At 40.4% G+C, this 23,667-nt stretch overlaps 1 protein-coding gene across 1 annotated transcript; it reads left to right on the forward strand.

Moving 5' to 3' along the window:
- Positions 1-781: 781 nt before the first annotated feature.
- On the forward strand, positions 782-20,775 carry pros1 (protein S). The gene is made up of 14 exons (XM_058380334.1): positions 782-1,027; positions 2,792-2,949; positions 4,890-4,914; positions 6,062-6,145; positions 6,229-6,351; positions 6,460-6,585; positions 9,690-9,818; positions 11,393-11,633; positions 11,727-11,919; positions 13,499-13,660; positions 13,907-14,075; positions 15,208-15,344; positions 15,435-15,663; positions 20,139-20,775. The coding sequence occupies exons 1-14, from the start codon at positions 949-951 to the stop codon at positions 20,297-20,299; spliced, it is 2,016 nt and encodes a 671-aa protein (XP_058236317.1). The 5' UTR covers positions 782-948; the 3' UTR covers positions 20,300-20,775.
- Positions 20,776-23,667: the final 2,892 nt, after the last annotated feature.

The raw sequence follows: 23,667 nt of genomic DNA on the forward strand, positions 1-23,667 counted from the left end.
CCAGTATGAGCGAGATAACACCAAATTTAACACACATGCTCCCCATTCACACCTGAGACCTTGTAACACTAACGAGTCACACGACACTGGGGAGGGTAAATGGCTAATTGGGCCCAATTTGGACATTTCCACTTAGGGGTGTAGTCACTTTTGTTGCCAACAGTTTAGACATTAATGGCTGTGTTGAATTATTTTGAGGGGACAGCAAATTTACAGTGTTATTCAGGCTGGACACTCACTACTTTACATTGTAGCAGAGGGTCATTTCTTCAGTCTTGTCACATGAAAAGATATAATAAAATATTTACAAAAATGTGAGGGGTGTACTTACTTTTGTGAGGTAGATAGATAGATAGATAGATAGATAGATAGATAGATAGATAGATAGATAGATAGATAGAATGTCTAATGTATATGTGGCTTACTGTGTGCTGTATTTTGAACACCTGAGGTGATTTATACCCTCAGAAGCAATATCTGATTATATGACAGTTTTGACTGGAAAGACTATAGATTAAATGCTTTTGTTTACTGAGTTTTTAGGTTAGGGGTAGGCTTAAGTGTTAGTCATAGCATTAAAAATGATAAGAGGGGGAGAGAGATTGTGGTGTGTGTGTGTGTGTGTGTGTGTGTGTGTGTGTGTGTGTGTGTGTGTGTGTGTTTTCCTGTAAACATGAGGTTAACCCGGGTTGTGTATTTTTTCCAGCCCTGAAGCTCTGCTAATGTAAACAGGGGGTCAGTAGCACGTAGGCTAATGTGCTCAGTGGCTCTTGTTTGAGGCTCGCCATCAGGAGCACGTCTCTCTCTCTCTCTCTGTCTGTCCATAACCTCTCTCAGCACTAAAGCACTTTTTTTGAGATAAACTTGTGGAGGAACTGGACGTGTCTCCGACAGGCCTGATCTCAGTATCTCCAGTACAGAGCAGATCTCAGCGGCTGGTAGAGGATCATGTGGAGACAGAAAGCGGAGTGGAGCTGCTCTCTGTTCAGCCTGCTGCTGTTAGTGCCGCTCTGCCATGGACATCACTGTAAGTGCCTGAGATTCATCACTTTCCCTTCCTTCACCTCTAACAACCTCGACTTATATTATTGTCATAATTATTATTATTATACTGACTACATGTAAGGCAACGCGTTGAGATGAAACGCTGCGCAACATCAACACAGTGTGTGAGAGTCGGTACTATATTGTTGTGTTGTATTATTGTTATTATTCTTATTATGACTATATCAGGGTTTAAACACGTGTCTAAGCGACATTATCGCCAGTTTTGCTCGTGTTGATGTTTCTGATCTCTCGGTGTTGAGCACGAACTTAGTTTAGCAACAACAAACACTTCCACCGGATGCACGTGCAGACCCTAAATCCCTGCGGACGCGTTTAATCCGGTTACAGCGGCACGCAAAGTACGCATTTTACGCAGTTCTTTACAGCTCTGACTCTGTCTGTCTGTATATGTGTATGAATGTCTGTCTGTCTGTCTGTCTGTCTGTATATGTGTATGAATGTCTGTCTGTATATGTGTATGAATGTCTGTCTGTATATGTGTATGAATGTCTGTCTGTATATGTGTATGAATGTCTGTCTGTCTGTCTGTATATGTGTATGAATGTCTGTCTGTATATGTGTATGAATGTCTGTCTGTCTGTCTGTCTGTCTATATGTGTATGAATGTCTGTCTGTCTGTCTGTCTGTCTATATGTGTATGAATGTCTGTCTGTCTGTCTGTCTATATGTGTATGAATGTCTGTCTGTCTGTCTGTCTGTCTGTCTGTATATGTGTATGAATGTCTGTCTGTCTGTCTGTCTATATGTGTATGAATGTCTGTCTGTCTGTCTGTCTGTCTGTATATGTGTATGAATGTCTGTCTGTATATGTGTATGAATGTCTGTCTGTCTGTATATGTGTATGAATGTCTGTCTGTCTGTATATGTGTATGAATGTCTGTCTGTCTGTATATATGTATAAATGTCTGTCTATCTGTCTGTGTATATGTGTATGAATGTCTGTCTGTCTGTATATGTGTACGAATGTCTGTCTATCTATCTAGAGCTATCTATAGCTCTAGCTAGTCAGATAGACAGACTAACAGAATGATAGATATATCTATCTGTCTGTCTGTCTATTTATTTGTCTATATGTCTGTCTGTATGGATGGATAGATAGATAGACAGACAGACAGACAGACAGACATTTTGGAGTGGGTTAAAGTGGGTTGACTTGTCTGTCTGTCTGTTGATCTATATGTCTACCTGTCTATGTAATCACGTTTTGAGTGTCTTGATCAGTTCTCAGTCTGTGTGCCATCTTCATCGTTATCTGTCTTTATTTTCATCAGTCATCCAGATGTTATTGAGTCAGTTCAGTTTCAAAGCAGTCACTGAATTCAGATCAGTAGAGCGGATTAAATAAATCCCATACGTCACAGTAACTTTCACTGCCGGTGATCTGAGCAGGGAGAAATGTCTGTGACATTTTAAAAAATCAGATGCTTCTATTTGAACTTTTGACCACTTCCTACGTCATGAGGGAAGTTTTATCTGAAGCTGTTTTTTCAGCAAATTGGATCTGACCTATTTATCTTTCTCTCTCTCTCTCCTTCTTTTTCTACTTTGTTCATTCCTCCATTACACTGGCACACCAACTCTAAAATCCTAACCTGTACGATCACAATGTCATGGAATTTCCAGTCGTTTGCATCTTCTGCTTCATATATAAACATTATACTGTATTTCAGGTCTTTCTAGTCATTTCTCATGTCTAAAACCAGCACCTTCAAATGTCTTTAAGTTCTCCAACAGAGCAGTGCGTCACAGTTCCTCACACGGCACCGACGAGCGAACGCGATGTTCGAAGAGAGCAGGAAGGGCAATCTGGAGCGAGAGTGTATTGAAGAGCTGTGCAGTAAAGAGGAGGCGCGGGAGATCTTTGAGAACATCCCTGAAACGGTAGCTAGCTTTATTTTTTTAACTTATCTTTATGTAAATGCCTCTCTTAGCTGAACCTTAATCTGAGCTGGATGCTTTACAAGTGGGTTAAACTGGACTTAAAAATGATCATCTGTAAATCTTTTCCTAAAATCTTTCTTAGTTTTATAGTTTGTGCACTGTATAATGTCACTGACTCCACAGCTGGATGTTTGTCCAGTAAAATAAAATGCACTTTAGCGTTTTCATCAGATCACTGACCTTGTCCGACTGCATGACGTGATATATCGATGTGTGTTAGGTCATGTGACCAGGGCTTTAAGACTAAGCCATCAGAAATACACACAGAGGATATACCCAGATCAGCCATAACATTATGAGCACCTGCCTAATATTGTGTTGGTCCCCCTTTTGCTGACAAAACAGCCCTGACCTGTCCAGGCATGGACTCTACTATATCCCTGAAGGTGTGCTGTGGTATCTGGCACTAAGATGTTAGCAACAGATCCTTTAAGTCCTGCAAGTTGCGAGGTGGGGCCTCCATGTACCCGACTTGTTTGTCCAGCACATCCAACAGATGCTCGATTGGACTGAGATCTGAGTTTTTGCTCCAGTTTGCATGAGCATCTTATTCTTGGTCCTCTGCTGAGTACCTCATGCTATGATGAGATGCTTTTCTGCTCACCACAGCGGATCCCGCAGCCTTACATTCAGTCTTCTCTTACTCATGCCAGACTCCTAAACCTGCAGAAATGCCACTTACAGGATGTTTCAGTTGTTTTTGAACCACTATTCTGTGTAAACTCTAGAGACTGTTGTGGGTGAAAATCTCAGGAGATTTCTCAAATACTCAAACCTCTATTCTGGCACCAACATCCTGCTTATAACCAAAGTCCGGGAGATCACATGTTTTCCTCATTTGAATGTTGAACGAAGAGCTTGCGTGGCTGGCACGTGATTGGCCGATGCTTGAATGGACAGGTACATATAGATACACCTGTGTTCCTACATAAACAGTGTAGCTATGGGAATTTAAACCTTATTTAACAATAAAATATGAATTGGCCATGGTCTTAAAAAGCTTCATATGCTTAAATCACTAGGATTTACTCTAGAGAAAAAAAATTTCTATTCTATTCTATTTATTTGTTTGTTTGTTTGTTTGTTTGTTTTAGAGGTGTCAGTTTCCACCCTGCAGCTGGGATTTGATCTCAAACTCTCTCTCTCTCTCTGAGCTTTTTTGTTCCCGTGTTTAAAATTTCAGTGTTTTAATCTCACTGGGGACTCAGGAGTGTGCTGGAGATTTTCATACAATTTCACACACAGCTCATGAGGCTGATTTCAGAAATCAGGCAGTAGCTCCGAACACAGAATATCCACAATACAGTCAAAGCTGAGGGAGAATCCAGAGGGTGAAATTTTCAGACCAGCGCCAGATCAGAGACATGCACCAGGAAACAGGAGCGAATGAGCAAGTCCTCGCGGACCGGACCGTCAGCTTGATTGTGCTTATGTAGTCCAGAAACAGGAAGTGTTCATGGAACAGGAAGTGGCAGTTAGTACTCATGGGAGAAGGCAGTCTGCTGTCTGGAGGTGTTAGTGAAGGTACATAAAGGATTTAGTGCAAAATCATCTGTAGAAAAATGTGCCTCAGAGGCTGAGTATTAGCTGATCCAGCATCCATCGGATATTGTTTTCATAAGCGCTACACATTTAAATAGTTTTGCACACAGTAACTGTAAAATTCAGCGTAAATATAATAAATGAAATTCTAATATAAGAAAAACAATCACGTCTATTTATATGTAAACATTTTCAGGTCCAAAAAATACATTAATTTTTTAATCTAAGTCCAATATATGTGTTGTTGTTGTTGTTTTGCATGATCTGGCAATAACACCAAACCATCTTTCCTGACTCAAGTTTATACTAACAAAAATATGTGTCTTTTGTATTTTCAGGAATATTTCTACCCCAAGTATACAGGTGAGCAAAGTCTTCAAACATCACATAAAACTGACCCAAAGCTTCTCATATCTTAATTTAATGCTTGGAAGGAATATTTCAGCCTTGTTTCTATACTAATAAATCTAATATCTGTACACTGCACTGTAGTGTATGTCTGATTACCAGACAGTCATTTTTATTCTAGAGGTTCTTTGTATCGAGAACAGAACAGAAAACCTGCAGAGGAAAAAAAAACACCCTCATGTGAATAGAGAAGAGAGAGAAAGAAAGAAAGAAATCAGTCTATATATATACACACACACAGGCATAACATTATGACCACTGACACATGCCGTGCAGCAGGTGAACATTTTCTCCTCAAAGTTGATGTTAGAAGCAGGAAAAATGGACAAGTGTAAGGATTTGAGCGAGTTTGATGAAGGGCCAAATTGTGATGGATAGACGACTGGATCAGAGCATCTCCAAAACTGCAGCTCTTGTGGGGTGTTCCCGGGCTGCAGTGGTCACTATCTATCAAAAGTGGTCCAAGGAAGGAACAGTAGTGAACCTGGGACAGGGTCATGGACGGTCAAGGCTCATTGATGCACGAGGAGAGTGAAGGCTGGCCCGTGTGATCCGATCCAACAGACGAGCTACTGTTGCTCAAATTGCTGAAGAAGTTAATGCTGGTTCTGATAGAAAGGGGTCAGAATACACAGTGCAGGACGGGTCAGGGCTGTTTTGCAGCAAAAAGGGGGACCAACACAATATTAGGCAGGGGTCATAATGTTATGCCTGATCGGTGTACATACACATAAACCTATAGAATTTACTGAGCTACTCTTATAGTAAATGAATCAAAGCTTTCAGACCAATCAGATTCGAGAACGATTTATACAGAATCTTCACCATGTTTTCTGTTGTTGTATATTTCTAATGTTTATGAAGCGTGTCCAGCATACTGGCTCCTGTCTAACTTGTAACTGTAGAAGCCGAAGCGTATCATATTAGTTAAACCCTCTGATTTTCCGAGCTACTGTTATACAAAATCAAGGAACACTTTCTGACCAATCAGATTGGAGAACGCACCCATGCTGTGGTTTACGATTCATGATACACTTGTTAATGCCACTACGACTTACATGATTGCAAAAAAATAAAAATAACGAATTCTTCTGTGTTTCAGAGTGTCTGGTGTACTATCGCGTGGGGATGCACATTCTGAATACGGAGTCAGGAATTCCTCAAGACCTCCGCACCTGTGTTACAGGCTAGTCAGCTACTACAGACTGCTTTCTGAAGTAGGATTTGTTAGCTGCAGTAGTAACGTTAGATCACCCATGTTAATTTCAGAGATCAGTAACCAGTGTTTACCGCTGCCATGCAATAAGCAGGGATACGAGCGCTGTGTGGACGGCCAGGGCACATATACCTGTGTGTGCAAACCTGGCTGGAAAGGGCTTCACTGTGAGGAAGGTGAGTACATAACGCTCAGCGGTCAGCGCTGATACAAGATGATTTGAGTTAACAAGCGAATTCACAGAAGCTCTGAAAATCAGAGCTCTGGTGTCTCTTTTCGGACAGATATTGACGAGTGTAAGGATGTAGGTTTCCTTGCTGGTTGTAAGCAGGGCTGCCAGAACACAGTGGGGAGCTTCCGCTGCTTCTGTTACAGTGGTTATTACCAGGACGATGTCATCAACTGTATAGGTGAGCTCACCTTCATAACATCACAAGAGCACACTGGACATTTTCTTTCTTTATATACAGATGTCCCTCATTAACCGGTGCAAAATGTATACAATGGAGTAAAATTATGGACTTATGGACGTTAGTGTTTGAGGAGTGGAAAATACAGGAGAAATCATAATCTTGTCCTTGGTCATTTACTTCATGTGTTATTTATGTGTTAGATTTTGACTTAAACACGTTCTTGGAAGATTCGTACTTTACTCAGGTTTTACTGAAATTCCAACACGTGCACATGCGTGAGTAAATTTCCAAGAGAAAAGACAAATACTCGCTAATTTTCGCTTTTTTCCTTCATCGCACTGATTACAAATCTCCATCTGCGTTTCCCTTTTTCTCTTTATTTTTCCTCATATTTTTTTCCTCAGTAAATCACTGCCTTTTGCTGGAGTTTATATTCTTATAGGAAGAAAAGTTTCATTTGTCCACCCTGAAATAAATAAAAAAAATTAGCCGTTAAAATACCACAGAACATCTAAAGATGATGTTCACTAAGCTAGCTAGTTACAGTTAGAAAATCAACAAGTTATATTAGCTAGCTAATTAAATGTTGTAAATTAGCAAAGCTAAATCTAGCTAGTTCAGTTTTGTAAATTAACGTGTTAAATTGGCTAGATAATTTGGAGATTATCAAGCTAAAGTAGTAGTTACATTGTGTAAATTAGCATGTGAAGTTAGCTAGCTAGTTAGATTGTGTAAATGATCTGGCGAGTTAGGATTTGTTGTCATTGCTAATACACTAATATCCATTGGATAAATTAGCTAACCAACAATCCTGGTTTATTTGTGGTCTTTTCATTAAAATATTAGTTTTTTTTTTTTACTTTTGAATGTAGATACTGTTCAGTTTTTGGCTTCGAACTTCTCCTTTTACCGACATTACCAATGTTCTTTCATTAGCACAGCTTTTAGATTTCCCCTTGCTTGAATATAAAGAGTGTCTGTTTACATGATTAATAATGAATCTGAGGTAAAAGTTTCCACTGAATCTTCCGGACATCTCTGTTAAAACTCCAGGGCCTGTATTCTTAAAGCTTCTAAGAATTTTCTCAGAGAGCTCGTAATTTAGCTTAAACATTGCTAACTAGGAATCTTGAGCTTAAGAGTGATTGTGGACAATCTCAGAGCAACTCTTAGAGAGGAGGCGGACATGTATATGACACATTCTTTTGAAGACTGTGATAGGTTGTCCAATAAAAAAAATATAAGAGGACTTTTAAATAGCCTTCACTTAAAATAAAATACAGGTGTAATTTTAAACCTAACCACACACACATTTTATGTATGTATATACACTGACCAGGCATAACATTATGACACGGGCCAGCCTTCACTCCCCACGTGCATCAATGAGACTTGGCCACCCATGACCCTGTCGCCGGTTCACCAAGGTCCTTCCTTGGACCACTTTTGATAGATACTGACCACTGCAGACCGGGAACACTCCACAAGAGCTGCAGTTTTGGAGATGCTCTGATCCAGTCATCTATCCATCACAATCTGGCCCTTGTCAAACTCGCTCAAATCCTTACACTTGTCCATTTTTCCTGCTTCTAACATCAACTTTGAGGACAAAATGTTCACTTGCTGCCTAATATATCCCACCCACTAACAGGTGCCATGATGAGGAGATGATAATCAGTCTTATTCACTTCACCTGTCACTGGTCATAATGTTATGCCTTATCAGTGTATATCCATAATGTATACACATCTCCATATTTATAACCTAGTGACTACTTTTATTTCTGCCCTGTGTCAGAGATGACGCTGTATGTTTAATATGATCAGTCCCTACATGATCAAATCTGTAACATCTTTTTAACTCGCCATCATCCTATTGTCTGCAACACATTTCTTCTCCCTCTTCACCATTTCAGCTATTTTTTTCTCTGTGAAAGAAACCCTTTATCCGTTTAAACGTCCTACTCCACTTTTTGACCACATGGACACTTTTAAAGGTTAAGATGCTTTGTGAATAACTTTTATTTTTAGGATTTTCTCTTTAATCTTAGAATTGTGAAAACTATGAATTTTCTTAAGCACTAAGAATGTGCATGAATACGGGCCCAGATGTTATAGACTGCATTCTTCAGTTCAGATATTCTTATAGATTGCTTTTGCTCTCTGTCTCTCTCTCTCTCTCTCTCTCTCTCTCTCTCTCTTTTGGCTCTCATGCGCTTTCTCACTCCCCATTTTCTCTTCTTCACCCTCTCTCTCACCCCCCCCCTGCATCTTTCTCTTTTCTTTTTCTTCCTCTCTCTGCCCCAACATTCCCTCTCTCCTTAATCCTTAACTCTTGTTTTCCCCCTCCCCTGGCCCTAACTCTCTCTCTCTCTCTCTGCATTGCTTTTGGAAAACTCTAATATCTCAAAATCATTTGGATCTTTTTATTTATTTATTTGTTTAACGGCTTAATACTCACATCTACAAAAATAGCCATGTTTTCAAATCCAATAAAAACAACTACAACTATCCAGTCTCCTATAAGCTACCAAATTATTTTAAGGCCACAAAAAATCCTTATAAAAACACATGTGAGGAGCCAGCTCTGTCCTGACTCTGCTCCAGTTGACTTCTCTCTCGCTCTGCGCTCTCTGCCAGCTGGGTCTGAGTTTCAACAGCTGTTCTGAGAATGCTGGGATTTTTCCTGTAACAGCAAAACACGATTCCGACCAAGCCGTGTGACAACACACCAAGGGAGCCACGGAAAAGAAAACATCTCAATCAATCACACATGCTAATGTGGACCACCAGCCAGTGTGCAAACACACACACTCTCAGTGTGGGTGTTTTGTTCTCACAGGATATAGATTCTATTTAAACACTGATCTTTATCTATATTGCATAACAAGGTTTGCACAATAGTTACCCCCATTTGGCCAACCACCTCTTCAGCGTTACAGTAAACACACGCCGCGTCTGCTGGACGTTAACGGGCCCTGACTCGAATGCAGCACGGTAAATGTGTGTCAGTGTGAGCATGAATGGATCGTGCACATAACGCGACAACAAATAATGCCATAATATCAGAAAGATGTATGATCTTTTTTTCTCCCTTTCCAGATATTAACGAGTGCAGGCTTCACCCCAGCCAGTGCCTCGAGCCATCCAAATGTGTCAACAGTCCAGGCTCATACCAGTGCCAGTGTCCTACAGGATACACATACAACTATACACATGATAAGTGCCAGGGTAAGAGTTCAGACTCACTCTGTCACTATATACTACACACACACACACACACACAGAGTATAATCACTAACTGGAGGCTTCAACACACCAGTTATTCTTTCAGATGTTCAGACCTGAAAACGTCAGGGTTCTTCCTATTTTATGCTCATCTTCTTCTTCCTTTTTTTTGCACCAGAGCTAATAGATCAAATAATGGAAGTGGGTCTCAGCCAATAGTGTTCCAGCATTCAGTATGTGTATGTAATTGGGATGTGGGAGCTTAGTGGTTAAGGTGTTGGGCTACTGATCGAAAGGTTGTGAGTTTGAATCCCAGGAGATCCATCAAGCTTCCATTGCTGGGCTCCTGAGCAAGGCTCTTAACCCTCATCTGATCAGTTGTATAAACAATGAGATTAAAATGTAAGTCGCTCTGAATAAGGCCGTCTGCCAAATGTTTATGTTTATAGATTAACATTAAGACACACATGGTCAGAAACACATGGAATAAGTCTATGTGGCGTTATTTGAGACTGGAATTATCCGGAATCATGCTTGATGTTCCAAAGTGTGTTTTTCTGCCCAGGAATGCAGTATAGATTTTTGAAAGGTTATGCAAGTGTGCAAACCGTAGGTGCTACAGAGATAAATCCTGGTCATTATGAAGTACTCTCATGCACGAGGGATGACTCTGATAAGTTATTACAGAACATTTTAGCTTATATCTTGAGAACCAGGAGGCATAGAGATGAAATGTTGGCTAATTCTTAATTCATTTGCAAAATATAAACCGTTTAGCTCCGCCCACTTCTTTTTCTTTTTTTTTAGCTAATTAATGTGTAAATATGTAACAGCTACTATTGGAAACCAGTCCTAGTAGTCCTTTATCCTTGTCTTAAAAATAGTGTGGCTCAGGAGAGTATGAACCTCTGAACAATATGGCTGCCCACCTGCTCATGCTAATCAGGTCTAAAGGGGAGGAGCCTAATTCACTTAAACAGACAAAACTCCTGATTACACTCAACTCCCAAAAAACTCTAAACACTTCTGTCATCTGTTGGTTTGTGGAGTTTGTATTGTGATTCAGCAGCGTGTGCTTAATCTATATTTAGTTTCTCCTGCAGAATGGATCTTTATGGAGTAAAAAGTGAAGTATAATGGAGTAAATAATCCACATTATTCATGTTCAGTACTCATGACGAACTATTTCCCATGCACCTTCTCAGTCACTGCTGACGACGAGTTACAGATGTGTCCGTTTTGGCTGAAAAACATCTGCACAAACGGAGATTCGGTCTAATGTGTAATCACGCTGCGCACTTGTCTACAGTCAGGGCTAAAAGGAAATCAACCCCAGCCTTCATGCCTTCATTCCATGCTGTGTATTTACACTAACTGAACATTAGTGGTGCTGTTGCATATGATTCCAAAAAAATCCAAACTTATCTACTTTAAAACATTTAACACAGTAAGCAGCAGAACTCATGACATCTTGGATCTGTCTAAAGGCCTTCTAACCCCTGCTTTGATTAATTTGCAGTGTTATTGCCCAAAAAACACATCTGATGGGTGTGTGTGTGTGTGTGTGTGTTGGCCAGACCTGGATGAGTGTCAGCAGGACAAATGTGAGGGCACATGTGTAAACACAGTGGGCGGCTACTCTTGTCACTGCAATGGACGTGAGAGGCTGAAGCTGGCAGAGAACGGTTACTCCTGTGAGAAAATCCCCGAATGTCTCGGGCTCTACGACCACAAGTACGGAGAGATCCTCTACCTGGGAGAGCAGTTCAGCGGCCTTCCGATGATCTTGCTGCACTTTCGATTTCCAGAGAAGACAAAGTGAGGGACGGCTTTGCTAGGTTGAAAAAAATGTCCAAAAGTTGCATGCAGTCTTCCTTTAGAAAAATGACTGTGAAATATTGTTGATATCAGTAACAGGTTCTCTGCCGAGTTTGACTTCCGGACGTTCGATCCGGAGGGTGTGATGCTGTACGCTGAATCGTTGGAGGACTCGTGGTTCATGCTGGGATTGAGGAACGGTCGCATCGAGGTTCAGTTCAAGAACCAGCACTCTGTCAAGGTCACCAGCGGAGGAAAAGCCATCAACGACGGCCAGTGGCACGTGGTGAGTGTTCGTGTTGGCTCCAGTAGAGGTCAGTGATTTGCATCATATTAGATGTTGCACAGTGAGGAGAAATAATTATTCAGACACTTTTGTTATTTAATATAGTTCTAATACATGAATCTACCTCAACTTACATGTCTTTTTATATCATTTTATATTCATTTAGCAGACACTTTTATCCAAAGCCACTTACAAAGCAAAGCGCTACATCAAGCAGGACAATACTGTGCTACTATAGTAGAGGTGTAAGAGTTAGTGCTCTTTTTGTGTGCAGAACTATATCTATGAGATATTTTATTTATGAAAGAGGTGGGTCTTTAGCCATTTTTTTAAGCTTGTGTTGGATTCTGCTGTAGTAGTTGGTCGGTCACTAACTGATCGCAGGTAGGGGGTGCTGTTATGTTTACAAAATGTAATAGATGCACAAAAGATTTGGACACCACAAATCAACACTTTTTTTTCTCTTGCAACACTGATGTTGGCAATTGTAGTGTTACAAAATCTCACTTTCAAAATCAGAAACTAGTTGTATGATGTAATATAATATACACCAACCAGGCATAACATTATGACCACCTGCGTAATATTGTGTTGGTCCTCCTTTTTGCTGCTTAAACAGCCCTGACTCCATCATAAACTGTGTATTCTGACACCTTTCTATCAGAACCAGCATTAACTTCTTCAGCAATTTGAGCAACAGTAGCTCGTCTGTTGGATCGGATCACACGGGCCAGCCTTCACCCCCGACGTGCATCAATGAGCCTTGGCCGCCCATGACCCTGTCGCCGGTTCACCACTGTTCCTTCCTTGGACCACTTTTGATAGATACTGACCACTGCAGACCGGGAACACCCCACAAGAGCTGCAGTTTTGGAGATGCTCTGATCCAGTCGTCTAGCCATCACAATTTTGGTCAAACTCGCTCAAATCCTTACACTTGTCCATTTTTCCTGCTTCTAACATCAACTTTGAGGACAAAATGGTCACTTTTATATACTGCCTAATATACCTTTATATTTTTTTTATACTGTCTAATCTATCCCACCCACTAACAGGTGCCATGATGAGGAGATAATCAGTGTTATTCAAGTCACCTCTCAATGGTCATAATGTTATGCCTGATCTGTGTGATATAATATATAATATAATATCAAGTTATGAATACTTCCACTGTCAGTTTCATTGTTTTTAAATACATCTAATATGTACTGCATAAGCCCAAAAGACATTATAGATGTATGCACAGAAAGTATCTTAAATAACAAAACCAAAAGTTTCTGGATTATTATTTCTTGTATGTTTTAGAGTTGGGACTGAAAAGCAGAAAGTGTGTGGTCTTGTTTCTTCTGTACTTCAAGAACATGAATTGCTCTTGCGCAAATATTTGATTCTTAGGAAAGAAAACTGAAACTAAAAAAAGTACAGTTCTGATAACCCTCATGACTTATGGGAAGTCTGCACTTATTCAGGACACACGGTCTTAAAAATGACTATAGGTTTGTAAGAATCGAAAAAATGTGTATAGATTAAAAGGTCAGTAGTGTTGCTTTTCTCAGTCATCCATCGTTGTACCTTGCAGATATCAGTGGAGGAGATGGAGAACAGCATCAGTGTGAAGATCAGTAAGGAGGCAGTGATGAGTATTAATAACCCTGGCAACCTCTTCATGCCTGTCGGTGGCAAGCTGGAGACCAAAGTTTACATCGCTGGCCTGCCCAATGGCACCAACATCATTAAAGAAGTATCTCTTACACCAAACACTGCCTGCTTATTTCACTATAATATCAGCTGTACCTGGCAGTACCTGCTTTTTAATGGAACACACTCACACACAAGCATGCTGGGAATTTAATGCATTTAGGCAATGTTTACAGTGTTTAGATAACATTTAGTGGAGTGGAAACCATTTGTGTAAACTTTATTTAAGATCTCTACACAGATTTCACTGAAATAGCTCCTGAACATCTGGCATGTGTTTGTGTGTCAGATCAACCCCAGATTAGACGGCTGCATCCGGGGCTGGAACCTGATGAACCAGGGAGCTTCTGGAGTAAAGGAGTACATTCAGAGGAAGGAGAGCAAGCATTGCTTTGTTTATGTGGAGAAAGGATCCTACTTCAGTGGGGCTGGTATGGCCCAGTTCAACATTGACTACAGTGAGTCCACAGTGCTGCAGGGTATGAAGATTACTAAGCTAGACGCCTAGAGATCTGGCATCCCACAAGGTTCTGGTTTAGGGACACCTGTTGTTCTCTGTTGATATCCGGCCCTGTGGATGAGTGTGCTGCAAATCAAATATCAGCTTTCGATTTCCACTTCGACGATGACGCGCAGCTACATCTGAGAGGTCCACTTGATTTAGGAGCACATTCATGCAACATCTAAAAGATATGAAAGATTAAACGGACATTAGAGATGCTGTGAATTAAGGCAGATAAATGTCACCTTTTGAGCTACTCTGTGAAACCTAAAGCTTGAAGATAAGACCTGGGTGTAACCGTAGATGCTAGTTTGTCAGTTCATACTCTCATGTGTCACTATAAAGAACATAGCCAGAGTATGACACATGCTAATGTTGCATGAAGATGTGTAACTAGAACACCCTTTAATAACCTCTAGATCGGATCAAGATAATGTGCCGCTGGCTGGATGCCCTGTTCTTTTAAATCTGTGACACTTTTTACCAGGAAACGAATTGAACCTATATTAAAGCCTATATATTGTGAATGTTTTTACACACTGAATATTTCAGATCCTAGTTCATGTTTCTTACATCCCCATTAATCGACCATGCTAACTGCTTTGTACAAAAGGTCAGACTTTCCATGAGTCTTATCCTTTTCTTTGAAGCGTGTGTTCAGACTACACATGGATTCGATCTGAAACGGATCATTAGGTTTTACACAGACTTTTGGAGTCCATGCCATTTATTATGTTGAAGACGTTTCATCATACAGGGATTGAGACATCAGATCAGTATGTGGAGTTTTCACAAGCTTTTAGATTTAGATTGGTGACTTTGATTAAAATCGTTGTTCTGGTTAACATGTATATAAAAAAGGACAGTTGAGTTGATTAATGGCCAGAGAAACATCTGTTTATTCTCCCACCTACAGGTTCAATACCAGTGTGAGATAATGTGTCTTGTGTATAGCCATGAACTAATCATCAGAGATTAAACCTTCACCTCTTTCCACTATCCAGACACTTTTCCAAGCCAGGAATTTAAAGAAACTTGAAAATCACTCATTCCAAGGCAGCTCACTGCTTTGTGTGTTTACTTTGCAGAGGTTGATGGTCAGTGGAGAGTGGACGTGGTGATGAGTATTCGTCCGTCCAGTAGCACAGGCGTTGTCTTTGCGCTCGTCAGCAACGACACCATCCCTCTGTCTGTCTCCGTGGTAACTCTAGAACCCAACGATGCGGTAAAACTGCTGCACTCCAGTTTCCTTCATGAGCATTATTCGTTTATTTGACCACTATTTTACACACTCACTCACATTTCCCTCTCACAGTACCTGCAGGTGTTTTTAGACAGCGTTCCTGTTGTGAAGCTCGAGTCGTTGATGCTGTGTTACCCAGATCGCTTAGACGTGGAGCTGCATGTGTCTGCTCAGGACCTCCAGATCTCCGCCAGCTCCTCCAACGTGTCCAGTATTGACGCCGGAGCGCTCAGACAAGCATTAGACAAGCTCAATGGCACCATGCAGCAGCCGGTCCTTACCTACATCGGTGGACTGCCAGGTACGCTTTCTATTCCCTCTGGGTTAGATTAGATTCAGAGTAACACCTGAGTGACGACTACAGAGGAGAGAATATATTATACTATGGAAGGAAATTACACATTTCGGCAATAAATGTCTGTATTGTTTTCTCTGGATCTTTTAGCACTGTTAATACTTACTGCCTTGCTGATCTTTATAATGATCTACACTTCTTTAACCCTTTTTACCAATACACTGGTGTTAGATTGCGCAGATGGAATGAAAATCGCCTGATCAGACATTTTTACTCGGTATAAACAGATTATATTCTGGCTGCAAGTCTGATATAAAATTAATCACGCCGTTGGCTTTCAGTATGAGACAGAGACATTTGTTTTAACCTTACACAGAAGTTTTAGTGGTTAAAAAAACACCTTTAAATGCACATAAACAAGCACTTGGGGCGTCTCAGAGAGCAGGAATGGGTTACATATCTTCATTTACTTTATCTGTGTGGGAAAAATATATATATATATATAACTTGGACAGAACAAATTAGGAGGAAATTCCATTTTTTGTTCAGTGATGAAGAGTTACACAAAAACAGCTAGCTAGAATATCACTGACTCTGTAATGTTCTAATTCCTTGGAGGCATCTAGAGAATCCAAAATCCCAGACTGGAAAAAAAGAGTGAATCCCAGACTAGGAAAAAACTTTCTCTATTTAGAGAACAATTTTCCATGACTTGTTCTTCTCCACGTTCTCCTTGTTCTTCTCTTCTTCATGCTCTTCTCTGACTTCACAAAACTGTTCAGGAACTTTTTATCCATTTTTATTTACCTTGTCTAGGCAAATAAATTGTTTTTTTTTGTTCAGGATTTCTTGGCAATTTGCAGAGCAAACCCTAAAACAGCTTGGGCTTAGCTAGCTCTAACTATTTTTGTTTAGCAAAAGTTTTAATGCAGAATTTTAGTTCTGTTTGCTGATCAGTTTCCTCTCTGGTCCATGTTGTCCACTAAAGGACAAAAAACACAATTAATCTTGCCTTGATTACACAGATTTATCGAGTGTTTCCTGCTGATTCACTCCGCCTCCTCTCTGTCCTCAGCTGCTACATGTAGTTACCTAACTAGCCTTGCTAGCTCTCAATACTTATTTACTGTACTAAAAATGTAAATGTGTGTTCTATATATCTTAATTATAAGGATTCTTTACATTACAGCATTTGGCGGATGCCCAAATCCAGAGCAATTTCCATTTATAGGCCCTTGCTCAAGGGCCCAACACTGGCAGCTTGGCAGTGGTGGGATTTGAGCTCACAACCTTTTGATCAGTAGTGCATCATCTTAAACACTGAGCCACCACTTCCCCTCATTTCTATCCTATACACATAGGACTTACACTGATCAGGCAAAACATTATGACCACCTGCGTAATATTGGTGTTGGTCCCCCTTTTGCTGCTTAAACAGCCCTGACCCGTCCTGCACTGTGTATTCTGACACCTTTCTATCAGAACCAGCATTAACTCCTTCAGCTATTTGAGCAACAGTAGCTCGCCTGTTGGATCGGATCAAACGGGCCAGCCTTCACTCTCCTCGTGCATCAGTGACCCTTGGCTGCCCATGACGCTGTCCCCAGTTCACCACTGTTCCTTCCTTGGACCACTTTTGATAGATACTGACCACTGCAGACTGGGAACACCCCACAAGAGCTGCAGTTTTGGAGATGCTAAAATGCTAAGGCTAGATCCAGTCGTCTAGCCATCACAATCTGGCCCTTGTCAAACTCACTCAAATCCTTACACTTGTCCATTTTTCCTGCTTCTAACATCAACTTTGAGGACAAAATGTTCACCTGCTGCCTAATATATCCCACCCACTAACAGGTCCCATGATGAGGAGATCATCAGTGTTACTCACTTCTCCTGTTATGCCTGATCGGTGTATAAGTATATACACAGTACTAACATTTTATTAATATAGAGCTGATTAGCATTACCACCAGGACTGGTGGCTCAGTGGTTAAGGGTTGAGGCTACCAGTTAGAAGGTTTAAAACCTAAGCATCATCAAGCTGCCTCTGTCTGGTTGTTGAGGAAGACACTTACTGCTCTGTGCTTTGGTTCAAATAAAAATGGAATTGGTCACAGACACAATCATACACTGTGCAATATGACCCACCAATAATAATAATAATTTAAATAAAAAACTAATAATTTATACTGTCTGTGTCTTTACAGTAGAATCAATTTGAATAAAAATAGAATAAGAATAGTAATAATATAAATACAGTATTAACATGGTGATATGAATACAGTATGACTATTATGAGTTTTATGGATGTAGACAGAGAACATTAGGAGCCCTAAAACAGAGCCTTGCGGACACCAGGTTGCTTATTAATCTCCATTGTGTCACTGGGGACTCACTCTAGTAAATGTTGAGTATTTTGAGTATTATGAATAAAGTGCAGATGTGCTACATCACGTCTGACCCACCGCTCTTGACCTCAGCTTCCTGACTCGCTATCTTGAACATGTGAAGGAAAGAACTTCACTCCGATTCTCCGACAACCCCTTAAATCAGTACGTCGTAGAGATTTTCACGCGCACGCTAAAAATGAAATGCAACAACTGAAGACATGCATGTGCACAAGAATGCATTGCAATCCTTCCTTATTTACTCAGCCCGGACTAATCCCACATGCTGTTAGAGAAGAACTGCTTGTGCTTGCACAGATCAGCATTAATGAGAGCTGCAGAAAGACGAGCCCTTTTACAAGCTCAACCACCCAAGTCTTCTGTCCTCGAGATCATAAATCTGTTCGATGTATTGCTTTCCGTCCAGCGTTTACAGGCGATCACGCATTTACTGGAGATCTGACATCTGTATTATTCTATGCATAAATAATGCGCAGTATTTCGTGTCCGTTATGCTCACTCGGCATTCCTCAGGAGGGATTCCTTCAGACCATAGAGCTGAAAGTGCGACAAGACAAACAAAGTAATGGTCCTGGGGAAAGTTCTCCACAAACACACACATTTTCCTTTATTGGAGCATGCAGTTTGTGTGATATTGTGACTCTGGTAGTTACTGGTACTACACCAGGCTCATAGTTCCAAGCAAAACTTGGACAGAAAACACAAAGTCTTGGCTGCCTACATTTGAAGTCACTGGAGAATGTGTGCATATTCAGGGTCAAATGAGTAATATAATTGAATTTCTCTAGTATGCTGGAAAAAGCTTAAGTGCAGGACTCCTGCAGACTGAAGAATGTTTAACGTTTCCCACAAACTTCAGAGCCCTTGTAATGTTAAAGGAATCATCCTGCATGTTTTTAAACCCAGTCTCTCTTGACCACTTAGCAATGTTCTGTGGGATTATTACAGACAGTAACAGACATTTCCCCTGCACTGAGAAAAGGACGGAGATGGAAACTAAGCAGCGTCTCAGGGAAGATGTTGTTGTGTCAGTAGATGTGTTTTCACCTTAATGAAGCCAAAGTTATTTGTAAAGAAACCTTTTAAAAGATTGCATGATCACATCTGCATGAACACTGGAGTTTCTTTCTCCTTATTTATTTTTACCATGTTGCTTCACTGTAGAGAACTTTCCTAGCTTTTTTAAAAATCTCTATCTCATCTTAATTCACTATATGACCAAAAGTTTGTGGACACGTGACCATCACACCCAAAATGTGGTTCTTCTCCAGACAAAGTTCAAAGCACACATGTCTCTGTCTGCTGTGGCTTTACTTCACTGGAACTCGAACCCTGTTTCCAGCATGACGATGCCCCTGTGCACAAAGCAAAGCCTTTATGAAAACATGATGTGTTAAGGTTGATGAACGTGAAAGAACTCGAGTGTCTAGCACTAAGCCCTGCGACTCAACCCCACTCAACACCTTTGGGATGAAATGGAACACTAACTAAACCCCAGACCTCCTAAACAGACATCAGTGTCTGATCTCACTAATGCTCTTGTAGCTGAATGAACACACAGCCATGCTCCAAACTCTAGTGGAAAGCCTTCCCTGAAGAGTGGCGCTTAAAATAACATCAGAGGAGATTAGATCTGTAATGAGATGTTCAACAAGGCCATACAGATGGTATATAATGGTCAGGGGACAGACTTTTGGAAATTTAGTGTCTATTCTGTATATCCAGGCAATGAATATAGACATTAGGTTTCAATTTAAAAACACTGACAGACTCATTTAAGTGAGGATGAAGTGAATAGTTTTTCTGTTCTTAGAAGAGGGGAAAAAATAGAAATTATTCACAGCAACTACACATTAGATGGATAGATGCAGGATTATTCCTTTGCTAATGTCTTTGCTACCCATAGCAGTTTCTTGTTAGCATCTTATAGCCCACGCATACAGTCACAATATTAAGTGTATGCTTTAATAATTTATGAAGTGTAAAGTGAGGATTTTAATCAGGCCTTTCTAATATTAAACACTGAAATGGAGGATATCATGATGTAACCATTCTCTCTCTCTCTCTCTCTAGATCTTCCCCTGCCCTCCATGCCTGTCTCAGCATATTACCATGGCTGCATGGAGATCCGTGTGAACAAGAGGCTACTTGACTTTGATGAAGCCGTCAGCAAGCACAACAGCATCAACTCTCACTCGTGTCCCCCAGTTTCCCCTCCAGACAGCATGTCCTAGGAAGTGAAGTCTGTGATGCGATTATTATTGCTCTGTCCTGTTGTAAATACCTGTGAGAGAGAGAGAGGGCTGGGTCTGTGGTGCTTACAAACACTTGTACTGACTACAGAAGGCATTCCTATTTGTATATTTCCTCCTCCATAAACACGTAGCTAATGGAGGAGAACTTCGAGTGGTTTTTAAAATACATACTCAATTTGTATTCAGGAAGATTTATGAGTGGTTTTATTTGACACTTGAATGATGTGCTTGTCATGACTTAAATCAGTTTTCCTTACAAAAATGATTTTTTTCACTTGATGTTTAGTTTATTTTTAGTTGAGAATTTAACATGGCAGGATTGTTAAACGTCATAAAAAAAATGGCACTAATTCAACTGTTAATGAGTCTTGATTTATAAAAAAAATAAATAAATACTTGGATGTCTGTTTTTGAGGTGATGAGGAAACATCTGTACACCATCCTGCACCACAGAATGATTATTCCTGTCATGGTATATGTACGGAATTGAACACAATGGGGTATGTTGTTACGGGAAAACAATCAACAAAGGGTCGGTGTGTTGTGGGTCGATACGCAGCCGAGTTACTGTTACCACCCTAAAGTTGATTATTTCCAAAAACAGCACATTGTAAAGTGTTTTATCTCACTACAGAAATGTTCCAAAGCAAACAATGTTATCATCCCTCATCAGTTGATGGTGGGCATTGCATTCTTTTTAATGCAATATCTCAAGAACGAGTAGTGAATGTTTGTGGAATTTATACTGAATTATTATCATAGACAGCAGATGAAGTTATTTGTTTTTGTAATTGACCTAAACAGGGACAAGAAGTCAAATGTCTAGGTGATTTTTGGTGGTAGAGGCATCCCGGAAACCAATTCTGCTTGTTAATGCATTAAAAAAAAATGACATCTTATAATTGATTTTATCTTTTCATAGTAACATGTAATGATGTGGAATGTCTGCGTCACAAGCTGGCTCATTATCGCTCACTTTGTAGCCACTAGAAACTCTCTAATATTTCACTCCTAATGTTAAATCTGCAGCTTGTGGTGTTAAGGAGGAACCACGTAACTTTACAGAACCTGATAACATTCCTGTGTCTGAAAACCTGCGGTGTTATTTCTGACTTTTACCCTGGAGACTCTTTCCAAAAATGATAAGCATCAAACACAAAACCTCACCATATCAATAAATACACTGCTTTTTCTACCTGTTTATGTGGAGCGACCGGCACACGAGACCCAGTGGAAGTTGTTATAATAGAAACAGATTCAAATGTGTAGAACACTCAAAATAAGTGATTAAAACATGCGTTCATCCAAGCTTCTGTTTTAGATTTATTAACACATTTTAACCAATCAGATTCAAGAATTCAACAGCGCTATGGTATAAATGATAAAAATGCAAACAGTGTCAAATAGAACATACGCAATTACTTCTTTTCCCTTCCGGACATCATCACTGTGTTTCTTAACATATGCACATGTAATCTGACCTAGATTTGAAAGAAGGGTTGGAGAAATGAGGGAACAGATATTCTGAAAACAGCTGCAGGAAAAAAGATCTTTCGGAAAAACAAAATGGGATGCAGAAAGCAGGTGACAGATGGATGAGGAAACAAAACAAAGTACTCCAGCATTATTTCAGATGTGGTCACTTATTTTGGGTAAAGTATCATGGTTTTGCTGCATTTATTTTATAACGAATTGTGGTAATGAGGGTGAAACAATATATGTGATGGACAGCTTTCTATCTATGATTTTAGAAGATACTGACAACGGTCCGATATCTTCTATGAGACTTTGGATGCTGATGGAGGAAAAGAAACGTTGTGGTGTTTCACAGCTTGTTAAGCAGCGGTAAGAGAAGCTTTGAGATCTGCTCACATAAGCACAGTGATTTAGTGGATAAGGGAAAAAATCAGTGGACCAAGAACTGCCCCCTGGGGATCTCCTGTAGTAATGCTGTGAGGTGCTGAAATTGGATCGCTCTAGACTACACATTAGGAAGTATCCTATAGATATCATTAAAACCAGGCCAGAACACAGCTCATGCACCAGTCAGCAAGAGTGGAGATAATGATCTGGCGATTGGCAGTGTCAAAGAAATATGAGGACTGGGGATTTCTCTGACATGTGAGGAGCACAGTGAATGGCCTTGTATTCAGACTGGTGGGAAACCAGGACATGGCTCAGTTAGAGGTCAGACATGCTGGTTGTTTTAGAACAGTATAGTCTCCGGTTTTTGATCATCTAACTTACTAAAGCAATTCATGGGTTTAATAGAGGTCTACTGAACAGATACTACAACGCTAATTATCTTGTTTTGCCTTTACAATTGCCCTATATAGGATACATAATGGTACATGTTTTGCCTTATACGTCAAAGCAGTGTGTTGTCCAGTCAACCAGTATGGACCAAGTCAAGTCTCAAGTTTAAACTGGGTTGCAATCAAATTAAACCAATCTGACCGCTACTGAAGTGTGGAGTCATGGGCTGGTGATGGAGAAACGGAGAGACTCTCGCTACTTTAATTAATTCTAGTAAATTGTAGTAACTTAGTCTAATTTAAATCCCTTAAAGTTAAACACATCCTTCTTAACAAACTGTATAGTGGGCTGTTTAGGTCAAACACAAGACAGGTCTCATTCCCGATAACAGACTACTATACCAAAGGGCATGTCAAAATAGTGGCATACAACATCAGCATCACTCTTGTAGCTGCACTGATTGGCCATTTTATCAGCTACAACCATCACATAGGTGAATTTCCTAATTATCCCAGAAACCTGGCCGGATTACAGTTCCTGGGATTCAACACTGAAGCCAGGCCTTGAAATGACATCCACAGGTGAGTGTCTGGTGATCAGGCCACTCGTACCTAAGGCAACATGCAGCCATTTTATCGACTCATCTTCGGCAAGATTTGAAGAGTGCGGGTCAAGCTGATGGCAGTTCAGATAGAATGCCCCTTCGGAATAGAAAGTGGGAGCAATATTTGGAAGAAACACATACCAGCACAAAAACTACCATGTCAGCATGACTAATGTAACTAAGATTGATCCACCAGCCAAAATAATGTCTGCTCAAACCTGATCTTAGGAATGAGGAAGGGTCTGACAAATCATCTACAGTGTCTTGTTGTGTATTTAAACTTGATTAAAAAGGATAATTAATGGGTGTGAGATATAATGTGGGTGGATATAGTGCTTAGTAACACTAAGCTAACACAGAGACACTGCTAGCATACACTGCGGTAATGCGTCCGAGGTGAGCCGAGCTCGTGAGCTCTCTGGCTGAGGGGAAAAAATCTGCACTGAGGAAAGGAGGACCTCCCTGCGCGTGCAGCAAACTTTCCACC

Source organism: Hemibagrus wyckioides, linkage group LG26 (assembly GCF_019097595.1).
Source record: "Hemibagrus wyckioides isolate EC202008001 linkage group LG26, SWU_Hwy_1.0, whole genome shotgun sequence".
NCBI lineage: Eukaryota > Metazoa > Chordata > Actinopteri > Siluriformes > Bagridae > Hemibagrus > Hemibagrus wyckioides.

Excerpts from the sequence above, each read along its gene's own strand:
- pros1 (XM_058380334.1), top strand. The coding sequence starts at position 949 with ATGTGGAGACAGAAAGCGGAGTGGAGCTGCTCTCTGTTCAGCCTGCTG. Across the intron at positions 4,915-6,061 it reads TTTCTACCCCAAGTATACAG|AGTGTCTGGTGTACTATCGC; the intron begins GTGAGCAAAGTC and ends TCTGTGTTTCAG. Across the intron at positions 11,634-11,726 it reads CGATTTCCAGAGAAGACAAA|TAACAGGTTCTCTGCCGAGT; the intron begins GTGAGGGACGGC and ends TGTTGATATCAG.